Source organism: Notothenia rossii (genome assembly GCF_949606895.1).
Source record: "Notothenia rossii genome assembly, chromosome: 7".
In the NCBI taxonomy this organism is placed as follows: domain Eukaryota; kingdom Metazoa; phylum Chordata; class Actinopteri; order Perciformes; family Nototheniidae; genus Notothenia; species Notothenia rossii.
The window spans coordinates 54,906,939-54,920,130 of NC_136905.1; the positions used below are offsets into that span (position 1 = coordinate 54,906,939).

The 13,192-nt window shown below is 37.8% G+C and overlaps 1 protein-coding gene across 4 annotated transcripts in view; it reads right to left on the minus strand.

Annotated features, from left to right (window-relative positions):
* Nucleotides 1-10,971, minus strand: part of LOC307047646 (uncharacterized protein) — a 13,102-nt gene extending 2,131 nt beyond the window's left edge. Inside the window, exons 1-14 of one of the 4 annotated variants that reach the window (XR_013810515.1) lie at nucleotides 10,901-10,971; nucleotides 10,023-10,100; nucleotides 9,151-9,228; nucleotides 8,386-8,463; nucleotides 6,290-6,367; nucleotides 5,533-5,610; nucleotides 4,772-4,849; nucleotides 4,387-4,440; nucleotides 4,178-4,258; nucleotides 1,819-3,852; nucleotides 1,661-1,726; nucleotides 624-761; nucleotides 406-477; nucleotides 1-80 (exon numbers count right to left, since the gene is read on the minus strand). The exon at nucleotides 1-80 is cut by the window's left edge and continues 2,131 nt beyond it. Coding sequence is in view for 2 of the 4 variants with exons in the window: in XM_079694717.1 (XP_079550843.1) it covers nucleotides 4,049-4,258; nucleotides 4,387-4,440; nucleotides 4,772-4,849; nucleotides 5,533-5,610; nucleotides 6,290-6,367; nucleotides 8,386-8,463; nucleotides 9,151-9,228; nucleotides 10,023-10,100; nucleotides 10,901-10,966 (798 nt within the window). In the remaining 2 variants the exon portion in view is untranslated. Of the gene's footprint in view, nucleotides 81-405; nucleotides 478-623; nucleotides 762-1,660; nucleotides 1,727-1,818; nucleotides 4,259-4,386; nucleotides 4,441-4,771; nucleotides 4,850-5,532; nucleotides 5,611-6,289; nucleotides 6,368-8,385; nucleotides 8,464-9,150; nucleotides 9,229-10,022; nucleotides 10,101-10,900 lie in introns of those variants that run through there. The other 3 variants (XR_013810514.1, XM_079694718.1, XM_079694717.1) reach the window with 3 other exon arrangements.
* Between the last annotated feature and the right edge of the window lie 2,221 nt (nucleotides 10,972-13,192).

The window sequence follows — 13,192 nt, forward strand, 5'->3', positions numbered from 1 at the left end:
GCAGCTTGTTATGAAAGAAAACAAATGCCGCTCAACAGCCTGCACTTCGTCACCTGTCCACTTGCTTCTCATCTTCCCAGCTGTCATAAATGGAAACAAAACACAATGTATTTGAAAAATTGCTCTGTTAAAGTGAAAAATGGGAGATATGATAGAAAAGATTATATTTTGTAGTTAAATGATAGCATCATCAAATGTGTGTGAATGATGGCCTCTGCCATCAGTGTATGAATTTGCATGTGAATGGTAAAAATGTTGGCATGAATTTGCGTGTGAATGGGTAAATGTTGGCATGTACTGTAAAGCGCATTAGTTGTACAAAAAACTAGAAATGTCCTTTTTGAAATCCATTTAAGATCAATACATTTTTGTAGTAGAGTAATGTAAATACAACGTGCTTATTACCTTGCTTTCCATTGGAGCACTTTGAGGAAGCTTTGTTTGAAGCCAAGTGAAGTGTTGTGTTCTTCTGGGAATCTAAAAGGATACATTAGAATATAATGCATGATAAAAGCACAGAGTCACATACTGCCATTCCTTTCAAAACAAGACTTAATAATTGTTTTCACCATAAGTATATTTACTTCAAATATTGTGTTGTTTGGGTTCCTTTTATATTTTACCATGTCTTGGTTGATTGTCGCTGATGTTTATGTTGTCTAAGAAGGTTGAGGCAGAAGTGCCCTCCATGTTGTCCAGGGTGGTTGCGTCAGGTGTGTTCCTTCCAAGTCTATGATCCCCATAAGTCTCAGATCTTGAGCCTTTGAAATGAAAATAAAATAGAAGCGTTATGACGTGTTTGCTTGTATTATCTATTGCAAACATCTCAATGTCATGCAATTCTACATTAGAAATTAATCAGATTTTTGGATGTAAACATTATCTGACTGATTAATTAATGTAGAATAACTCTTCACAATGTGATTGTTTGAAATGAGATGGATCACTTCCAGTATCCCCAAATAAATCAGCATCTGATATTTATAATTAAACACAACATACCAGTGCCCTACGGAAGGATAAGTGCTCAAGGAAAAAAATCCATCCCATTGCCCTTTCACTCCTTCTGCCATATTAATAAACTACACAACCCTTGACATGGCCCCTACAATCAATGTAAAGGTAGGTAGGACATCTACCGATAGCATATCACTAGGGTTATCAATTGGGCACCTTTCTTCACTGGTGTTTCATCATCAGGCCCATGACACCTCGGGAAGGCTCAACAGTTAGCTCCGGTTCACAGAACCACAACCCTCCATATTAGCCTTCCACACACACATAGAACTTCCTTGTGCTAGAGTTTCCTTATCTTGTCCTAATATCAGGAGGAAGGTGTATCCCTCTATTATTTTCTCTATATGAGTGAATGTGCTAAATATTATTTGCTATATTACATATTGCTTTAAAACTTTAAGGTTACCTCCTTTACTTGGCTGAACATTCCTTTAACAAAGTGAAATGGATCCCTATACAAGGCTGCTATCAATGATTCAAAATCATTCAGCACTGTACTCATGGATATTGTCTTCCATCTTCTGTAATTTATTTACCGCTGTAACGCCTTACAGCGCATCTAACAATTTTATCGGGTTTCCTATTAACTGTGTCCTTTTTCATTACTTAATTATATTACAACATACTGTTTGAGTCAGGATACCTATTTTTTGATGTATGTCAGCAATGGATTCTTCACCAGTTTCATCATCACTCGTGCTTACTTCATCTGGTAGGGTAAAACAAAAAGGGTTTTAGTATGGGACTGAGAACATTAGAGATTATTTAAGATCCAGCAAGAACTTTGGTTGTTGATGTTACCTTCAGGATTGATCTCTATGTCATCCAGCCCTTTCCCCTGCAGGTCAGACAGTCTTCCTTTTTCCATTGCTATCAGCAACTTGCTGACTTTTGCAAGTTGCAGGGTACTTTCTGGAAGACGGTAGAATTCTCTGTGGACACGAATGTCATGTCCTAGAAAGGTGGCAAGTTGATCCATTTCGTTTTCCTTGAGGTTAAGTACTGTGGACAAAGTGGCGACTTGTTTCCGCAATCTTGTTGAGGTGAGTGCCTCTGGGTTTTTCAGAGAACGTCCCCATATGGTACAACCCAACGAGTGTGTACACCAGATTGGTTTGCATACTTGCGAAAGCAGTCAGAGCCTCTGTAATGGGAAAGACCACCTGGGCGTGCAAACAAGTATACATTGTCTGTGTAGATTTGACACTCATTTCTCTTTTCCACAAGTAAGTTCATTGCAGCAATCATTTCAGGTGTGAGAAGCACAGGCACCATCCTTGACCTTTTACCCCGAATCTCAACCCTGTCAAAGTACTTTGTAAGAGTCTTTTCAAACTCGGTTAGGCCCATCATAATGTCAGGATTCAACTCCGAACGATTCCTGGATGTGAATGTCTGGAGCTCCATTTTTGATACTTCCCCCTGTCTTTTTCTGTTAAAGAGCACTATCTGTGTCAAAGTAACTTGAGCAAGATTTCCAAAGCTTTGGCTATTCGGTTCTTCCGCAAGGTCCTTCATGCACTTAGCACGCTCAGTAGATAGTAACTTGTGCAGCAGACACACATCGCTTGTAAAGGGCAACACTTGTGGTTTATTCCATTTGGCCTGTTGAAGTGTACCTAATGCAGCACCTGAAATGGACTCTGTCCATCTTTTCTCGTAAAGAATGGCAAATTGCTTGGCAGACTCCGCAACAGCATGGCGATTTGCAATGATAGCATTGCATTGCACAATGCCTGCAAGTCTGGCCAAACTGTGCCCCAATTTAAGAGCCAAGGATGGAATTTGATATGAGTTGCTTACCAACTCATAACCAGCAACCTCTCTAACAGCTCGTATCATGTGGGGAATGTTACTGGGCATAACAAGATCTTCGGCTCTTTTCAAAGGACTTATTGCTCTTGCTGTTATTAAAAGTCTTGCCATCTCTCTCATTTTTTGGCGAATGTAATCATTTCTTTTCTCGTGTGGTTTCCTTGCATTGTAAAGGGACTCACCGAGACTAAGGATGTCCCTTTCGCTCCTTACAACCGAGGAAATGTCATCCTGATTCATTTCACAGGCAATCTTCCAAACTGCTTCCTGAACTGAATCAGGTTTTGGTAGATCAAGGTGGATCCGTTTTTGCCCACCTTGAGGCTCTCCCTCATAAGGCTTCTGAGGGCAGTTTTTAACATGTCTCCATATGCAATCTCTTGCATAGAGTCCCTGACAAAACTTGCAGTGACGGTAGTCATCAGATCTTTTCTCTTTAGAAGGTCTTCGACAAGCAACCATTTCTCCAGCACCACAGCTTGCAACGGTAGCATTATGGTCAAAGTTTCCCCTCTTCTTAAGGGAGCGCAACATCTGTCTTCTTTCACGGGATCTTTTATTAAAACCGAAAGCCTTTGAAACATCAGGCTGTTCACTGTGGGCGGATTCGAGGTGTCTTGCCAATTTAGAAATGGCCTTTTTACAATACAGACAATATTGTTTCTTGTTGTACTTTTGTTTTGTAGTGTTTGGTAATGCTGTGACATTTATGGAGCTCTTCTTGGGAGATGTATTTTCCGAAAAATGTGAACTACTACTTGTCACTGTGCTAGAATAACCGCCACTCATCCTTGAAGAACTTGGTTTCACTGAACATGTGGTACTATCCCCACTTTGTCCTGTACTGATCCCCAATGACTTTTTCACTTTGTGGGTAGGATGATTTTCTTTGATTTTGAGTCCCTTAATAGAAGAAATTGAGTCTGAGGAATTCCAACTTGACTCTGGAACAAAGTCGGCATCATCGTAGTCTGTAGCATCTGAAGATTCATCCATCAATTCATCAATGTCATTAGACATCTAGAGGAAAAAAAAACAAATATTCTGATTCAGTCAATAAATAAAACATTTATTTATAGCTAGGTTATAATTCTCCTTTGGCTATCTTTAAATTGTGCATAACAAAGGTTTTGCAAATGTGAAAAAATGTGAATTTGAAAATAAATGACGAGCAAGATTTTAATTCCTTAATAGAATTTTTGTTTTTCAATTGTATTTATAGATGTCTATTTGTATGTATTACCTGGTCACTTAAACTATCAGGATTTCCATCATGAAATCGACCCTCATCAACATTCATTCTGCATCTCAGACTCAAAGTCCGTTGTCTCTCTCTCTCAGTTACCTTTTTTTCAGCCTCATCATATCGATCATCACACTGACCATGATGCTGCTTCAGATTTTGAGGATGGCGGGTTGCTCTAAGCTGTCCAAATGAAAAACAACCTTAGCCTTACTTTAAATTCTATAATGTATCCCCACATAGTAAATATCACCAGTTGTTGACAAGGACAGGAACTATTTCAACTAACGGAGGTAAAGCAGCTGTCTTACCTGCTCTGCAGTAGGTACCTTGTGGAAGGGTACAATTCCATTGGACTTGCTGGTCTGAAATGAAAGGATGAAGAAGCATATTTGTTTGAAATGACAAAGGACTGTATATGGAAATTATGATACAATATTCAAATTATTGAATGGCACTGTTGTATACTTGACACAACGATGAGGACCATTTAACATAAACGTAACAACATTTGGGTCATATGATGAGATGAAGCTTACATTTTTTTAAGATTGACCCTATTTGAAATGTTTAGATTTGATTGATTAATTTGACGTTTTGAGAGGTAAAGGATCATTTTCCTTTCAAAATAAAAAAAGAAGGCATTTTATTTATGCATTGGACTGCATTGAGACATTACGTTAAATATTTAATTACCTGTAGGAAGGATGAGGTGGATCTCTGGCTTGCATCAGAGTCAGCTAAAGGCTGAGCCACGATCATGTCACTCTGTGTCTGCAATTTAAAATACAACAATAACGTAAGAAATCCATTGACTTTTCATGTAGGGGACACAGATTTTAGTAAAAACAATTCACATGAGGATCTGGGCTTGTAACTCAAGACTATAGAAATAGTTTGAACTGTACAGTATCTACTACCCAACAATATGAGGACGATGTAACACACACACTCTGCACTCGTTGGGTTGTACCATATGGGGACGTTCTCTGAAACACATCAAGACTACACAGCCTAAAACAAAATGAGGACCTGACGACTGAAGTTACATAAAATCAGTGTTCCTGACTTCTGAGGTGTGCTGTTGTTGTTAAAAAAACTGAAATCCCCATCGTAATAAGTATGGATCTACTTCCCTATTAATTAAATCATGTAAACTGATACACATTAGGTTAAGTTGGCAAATTCATTGGAGAACCAAAGGAGAAAAAACACAGAATTTATGGGTAATAAAGATAATGTTCATGTTATAAGAGGTAGTTACTGCTATCAAATAGTAGAAGTATATCTTTCCACTCTTGTTTTTAGAAACAATTAAGAGTTATATTGACATTCTAAATGTTTTAAACCTATTCATTTTAATTAGGTAAAAAAAAGGCATTATATTTTTGCATTGTACTTGACTGAGACATGAATTTACCTTGGATAGATATAGTCTACAGTAAATGTTTAATTACCTGTAGGAAGGATGAGGTGGATCTCTGGCTCGCTTCAGAGTCAGCTAAAGGCTGAGCCGCGATCATGTCACTCTGTGTCTGCAATTTAAAATACAACAATAACGTGTAAGAAATCCATTGACTTTTCATGTAGGGGACACAGATTTTAGTAAAAACAATTCACATGAGGATCTGGGCTTGTAACTCAAGACTCTATAGGAATAGTTTGAACAGTACAATATCTGCTATCCAACAATATAAGGACGATGTAACACACACACTCTACACTCGTTGGGTTGTACCATATGGGGACGTTCTCTGAAACACATCAAGACTACACAACCTAAAACAAAATGAGGACATGGCGACTGAATTTACATAAAGTCAGTGTTCCTGACTTCTGAGGTGTGCTGTTGTTGTTAAAAAAAAGAATGAAATCCCCATCGTAATAACTATGGATCTACTTACGTATTATTAAATCATGTAAACTGATACACATTAGGTTAAATTGGCAAATGCATTGGAGAACAAAAAGAGAAAAAAAACAGAATGTATGGGCAATACAGATCATTTTCTTTCTTTACTGCTATCAAATGGTAGAAGTATATCTTTCCACTATGGTTTTTAGAAACAATAAACAGTTATATTGAAATTCATAATGTTTTAAACAACCTATTCATTTTAACTAGGTAAAAAAGGCATTATATTTTTGCATTGTACTTGACTGAGACATGAATTTACCTTGTATAGAAACAATCTACAATAAATGTTTAATTACCTGTAGGAAGGGTGAGGTGGATCTCTGGCTCGCTTCAGAGTCAGCTAAAGGCTGAGCCGCGATCATGTCACTCAGTGTCTGCAATTTAAAATACAAGAATAACCAGTCAGAAATCCATTGACTTTTCATGTAGGGGACACAGATTTTAGTAAAAACAATTCACATGAGGATCTGGGCTTGTAACTCAAGACTATAGAAATAGTTTGAACTGTACGATATCTGCTACCCAACAATATGAGGACGCTGTAACACACACACTCTGCACTCGTTGGGTCGTACCATATGGGGACGTTCTCTGAAACACATCAAGACTACACAACCTAAATACAATATCTGCTACCCAACAATATGAGGACGCTGTAACACACACACTCTGCACTCGTTGGGTCGTACCATATGGGGACGTTCTCTGAAACACATCAAGACTATACAACCTAAATACAATATCTGCTACCCAACAATATGAGGACGATGTAACACACACACTCTGCACTCGTTGGGTCGTACCATATGGGGACGTTCTCTGAAACACATCAAGACTATACAACCTAAATACAATATCTGCTACCCAACAATATGAGGACGATGCAACACACACACTCTGCACTCGTTGGGTTGTACCATATGGGGACGTTCTCTGAAACACAGCAAGACTACCCAACCTAAAACAAAATGAGGACATGACGACTGAAGTTACATAAAGTCAGTGTTCCTGACTTCTGAGGTGTGCTGTTGTTGTTAAAAAAAACTGAAACCCCCATCGTAATAAGTATGGATCTACTTCCCTATTATTAAAAGCATGTAAACTGATACACATTAGGTTAAATTGGCAAATTCATTGGCAAAAGGAGAAAATACATAGAATTTAGGGGCAATAAAGATAATGTTCATGTTATAAGAGGTAGTTACTGCTACAAATGGTAGAAGTATATCTTTCCACTATGGTTTTTAGAAACAAATAACAGTCAGTTTGGACATTGTGAACATCTTTCACAACACCTTTGTGTTAATGAAGTTAAAAGTCAGTATATTTTTGTATTGTACTTGACTGACACATGAATTGACCTTGTATAGAATCAATCTACAGTAAATGTTTAATTACCTGTAGGAAGTATGAGGTGGATCTCTGGCTCGCTTCAGAGTCAGCTAAAGGCTGAGCCGCGATCATGTCACTCTGTGTCTGCAATTTAAAATACAACAGTAATGTGTGAGAAATGTATTGACTTTTCATGTAGGGGACACAGATTTTAGTAAAAACAATTCACATGAGGATCTGGGCATGTAACTCGAGACTATAGAAATAGTTTGAACTGTACGATATCTGCTACCCAACAATATGAGGACGATGTAACACACACACTATACACTCGTTGGGTTGTACCATATGGGGACGTTCTCTGAAACACATCAAGACTACACAACCTAAATACAATATCTGCTACCCAACAATATGAGGACGATGTAACACACACACTATACACTCGTCGGGTTGTACCATATGGGGACATCCACCAAAACATATCATGTCTACCCAACCTAAAGATGATATCTACTACCCAACAATATGAGGACGATGTAACACACACACTCTACACTCGTTGGGTTGTACCATATGGGGACATTCTCTGAAACACAGCAAGACTACACAACCTAAAACAAAATGAGGACCTGACGACTGAAGTTACATAAAATCAGTGTTCCTGACTTCTGAGGTGTGCTGTTGTTGTTAAAAAAAAACTGAAATACGCATAGTAATAACTATGGATCTACTTACGTATTAATTAAATCATGTAAACTGATACACATTAGGTTAAGTTGGCAAATACATTGGAGAACCAAAGGAGAAAAAACCCAGAATGTATGGGCTATAAAGATAATTTGTCATGTTATAAGAGGTAGTTACTGCTACAAATGGTAGAAGTATATCTTTCCACTATGGTTTTTAGAAACAAATAACAGTCAGTTTTGACATTGTGAACATCTTTCACAACACCTTTGTGTTAATGAAGTTAAAAGGCAATATATTTTCGCATTGTACTTGACTGAGACATGAATTTACCTTGTATAGAATCAATCTACAGTAAATGTTGAATTACCTGTAGGAAGGATGAGGTGGATCTCTGGCTCGCTTCAGAGTCAGCTAAAGGCTGAGCCGCGATCATGTCACTCTGTGTCTGCAATTTAAAAAAACAACAATAATGTGTAAGAAATCCATTGACTTTTCATGTAGGGGACACAGATTTTAGTAAAAACAATTCACTTGAGGATCTGGGCATGTAACTCAAGACTCTATAGGAATAGTTTGAACAGTACAATATCTGCTACCCAACAATATGACGACGCTGTAACACACACACTCTGCACTCGTTGGGTCGTACCATATGGGGACGTTCTCTGAAACACAGCAAGACTACCCAACCTAAAACAAAATGAGGACATGGCGACTGAAGTTACATAAAGTCAGTGTTCCTGACTTCTGAGGTGTGCTGTTGTTGTTAAAAAAAAACTGAAACCCCCATCGTAATAAGTATGGATCTACTTCCCTATTATTAAAAGCATGTAAACTGATACACATTAGGTTAAATTGGCAAATTCATTGGCAAAAGGAGAAAATACATAGAATTTAGGGGCAATAAAGATAATTTGTCTTGTTATAAGAGGTAGTTACTGCTACAAATGGTAGAAGTATATCTTTCCACTATGGTTTTTAGAAACAAATAACAGTCAGTTTGGACATTGTGAACATCTTTCACAACACCTTTGTGTTAATGAAGTTAAAAGTCAGTATATTTTTGCATTGTACTTGACTGAGACATGAATTGACCTTGTATAGAATCAATCTACAGTAAATGTTTAATTACCTGTAGGAAGTATGAGGTGGATCTCTGGCTCGCTTCAGAGTCAGCTAAAGGCTGAGCCGCGATCATGTCACTCTGTGTCTGCAATTTAAAATACAACAGTAATGTGTGAGAAATCCATTGACTTTTCATGTAGGGGACACAGATTTTAGTAAAAACAATTCACATGAGGATCTGGGCATGTAACTCAAGACTCTAGAAATAGTTTGAACTGTACAATATCTGCTACCCAACAATATGAGGACGATGTAACACACACACTCTACACTCGTTGGGTTGTACCATATGGGGACGTTCTCTGAAACACATCGAGACTACCCAACCTAAAGACGATATCTACTACCCAACAATATGAGGACGCTGTAACACACACACTATACACTCGTTGGGTTGTACCATATGGGGACGTTCTCTGAAACACAGCAAGACTACCCAACCTAAAACAAAATGAGGACATGACGATTGAAGTTACATAAAGTCAGTGTTCCTGACTTCTGAGGTGTGCTGTTGTTAAAAAAAGAATGAAACCCCCATCGTAATAACTATGGATCTACTTCCCTATTATTAAAAGCATGTAAACTGATAAACATTAGGTTCAATTGGCAAATACATTGGCAAAAGGAGAAAAGACATAGAATTTAGGGGCAATAAAGATAATGTTCATGTTATAAGAGGTAGTTACTGCTACAAATGGTAGAAGTATATCTTTCCACTATGGTTTTTAGAAACAAATAACAGTCAGTTTGGACATTGTGAACATCTTTCACAACACCTTTGTGTTAATGAAGTTAAAAGGCAGTATATTTTTGCATTGTACTTGACTGAGACATGAATTGACCTTGTATAGAAACAATCTACAGTAAATGTTGAATTACCTGTAGGAAGGATGAGGTGGATCTCTGGCTCGCTTCAGAGTCAGCTAAAGGCTGAGCCGCGATCATGTCACTCTGTGTCTGCAATTTAAAAAAACAACAATAATGTGTAAGAAATCCATTGACTTTTCATGTAGGGGACACAGATTTTAGTAAAAACAATTCACTTGAGGATCTGGGCATGTAACTCAAGACTCTATAGGAATAGTTTGAACAGTACAATATCTGCTACCCAACAATATGAGGACGCTGTAACACACACACTCTGCACTCGTTGGGTCGTACCATATGGGGACGTTCTCTGAAACATATCAAGACTATACAACCTAAATACAATATCTGCTACCCAACAATATGAGGACGATGTAACACACACACTCTGCACTCGTTGGGTTGTACCATATGGGGACGTTCTCTGAAACACAGCAACACTACCCAACCTAAAACAAAATGAGGACATGACGACTGAAGTTACATAAAGTCAGTGTTCCTGACTTCTGAGGTGTGCTGTTGTTGTTAAAAAAAACTGAAACCCCCATCGTAATAAGTATGGATCTACTTCCCTATTATTAAAAGCATGTAAACTGATACAAATTAGGTTAAATTGGCAAATTCATTGGCAAAAGGAGAAAATACATAGAATTTAGGGGCAATAAAGATAATTTGTCTTGTTATAAGAGGTAGTTACTGCTACAAATGGTAGAAGTATATCTTTCCACTATGGTTTTTAGAAACAAATAACAGTCAGTTTGGACATTGTGAACATCTTTCACAACACCTTTGTGTTAATGAAGTTAAAAGTCAGTATATTTTTGTATTGTACTTGACTGAGACATGAATTGACCTTGTATAGAATCAATCTACAGTAAATGTTTAATTACCTGTAGGAAGTATGAGGTGGATCTCTGGCTCGCTTCAGAGTCAGCTAAAGGCTGAGCCGCGATCATGTCACTCTGTGTCTGCAATTTAAAATACAACAGTAATGTGTGAGAAATGTATTGACTTTTCATGTAGGGGACACAGATTTTAGTAAAAACAATTCACATGAGGATCTGGGCATGTAACTCGAGACTATAGAAATAGTTTGAACTGTACGATATCTGCTACCCAACAATATGAGGACGATGTAACACACACTATACACTCGTTGGGTTGTACCATATGGGGACGTTCTCTGAAACACATCAAGACTACACAACCTAAATACAATATCTGCTACCCAACAATATGAGGACGATGTAACACACACACTATACACTCGTCGGGTTGTACCATATGGGGACATCCACCAAAACATATCATGTCTACCCAACCTAAAGATGATATCTACTACCCAACAATATGAGGACGATGTAACACACACACTCTACACTCGTTGGGTTGTACCATATGGGGACATTCTCTGAAACACAGCAAGACTACACAACCTAAAACAAAATGAGGACCTGACGACTGAAGTTACATAAAATCAGTGTTCCTGACTTCTGAGGTGTGCTGTTGTTGTTAAAAAAAAAACTGAAATACGCATAGTAATAACTATGGATGTACTTACGTATTAATTAAATCATGTAAACTGATACACATTAGGTTAGGTTGGCAAATACATTGGAGAACCAAAGGAGAAAAAACCCAGAATTTAGGGGCTATAAAGATAATTTGTCATGTTATAAGAGGTAGTTACTGCTACAAATGGTAGAAGTATATCTTTCCACTATGGTTTTTAGAAACAAATAACAGTCAGTTTTGACATTTTGAACATCTTTCACAACACCTTTGTGTTAATGAAGTTAAAAGGCAATATATTTTTGCATTGTACTTGACTGAGACATGAATTTACCTTGTATAGAATCAATCTACAGTAAATGTTGAATTACCTGTAGGAAGGATGAGGTGGATCTCTGGCTCGCTTCAGAGTCAGCTAAAGGCTGAGCCGCGATCATGTCACTCTGTGTCTGCAATTTAAAAAACAACAATAATGTGTAAGAAATCCATTGACTTTTCATGTAGGGGACACAGATTTTAGTAAAAACAATTCACTTGAGGATCTGGGCATGTAACTCAAGACTCTATAGGAATAGTTTGAACAGTACAATATCTGCTACCCAACAATATGAGGACGATGTAACACACACACTCTGCACTCGTTGGGTTGTACCATATGGGGACGTTCTCTGAAACACAGCAAGACTACCCAACCTAAAACAAAATGAGGACATGACGACTGAAGTTACATAAAGTCAGTGTTCCTGACTTCTGAGGTGTGCTGTTGTTGTTAAAAAAAACTGAAACCCCCATCGTAATAAGTATGGATCTACTTCCCTATTATTAAAAGCATGTAAACTGATACACATTAGGTTAAATTGGCAAATTCATTGGCAAAAGGAGAAAATACATAGAATTTAGGGGCAATAAAGATAATTTGTCTTGTTATAAGAGGTAGTTACTGCTACAAATGGTAGAAGTATATCTTTCCACTATGGTTTTTAGAAACAAATAACAGTCAGTTTGGACATTGTGAACATCTTTCACAACACCTTTGTGTTAATGAAGTTAAAAGTCAGTATATTTTTGTATTGTACTTGACTGAGACATGAATTGACCTTGTATAGAATCAATCTACAGTAAATGTTTAATTACCTGTAGGAAGTATGAGGTGGATCTCTGGCTCGCTTCAGAGTCAGCTAAAGGCTGAGCCGCGATCATGTCACTCTGTGTCTGCAATTTAAAATACAACAGTAATGTGTGAGAAATCCATTGACTTTTCATGTAGGGGACACAGATTTTAGTAAAAACAATTCACATGAGGATCTGGGCATGTAACTCAAGACTCTAGAAATAGTTTGAACTGTACAATATCTGCTACCCAACAATATGAGGACGATGTAACACACACACTCTACACTCGTTGGGTTGTACCATATGAGGACGTTCTCTGAAACACATCGAGACTACCCAACCTAAAGACGATATCTACTACCCAACAATATGAGGACGCTGTAACACACACACTATACACTCGTTGGGTTGTACCATATGGGGACGTTCTCTGAAACACAGCAAGACTACCCAACCTAAAACAAAATGAGGACATGACGGTTGAAGTTACATAAAGTCAGTGTTCCTGACTTCTGAGGTGTGCTGTTGTTAAAAAAAGAATGAAACCCCCATCGTAA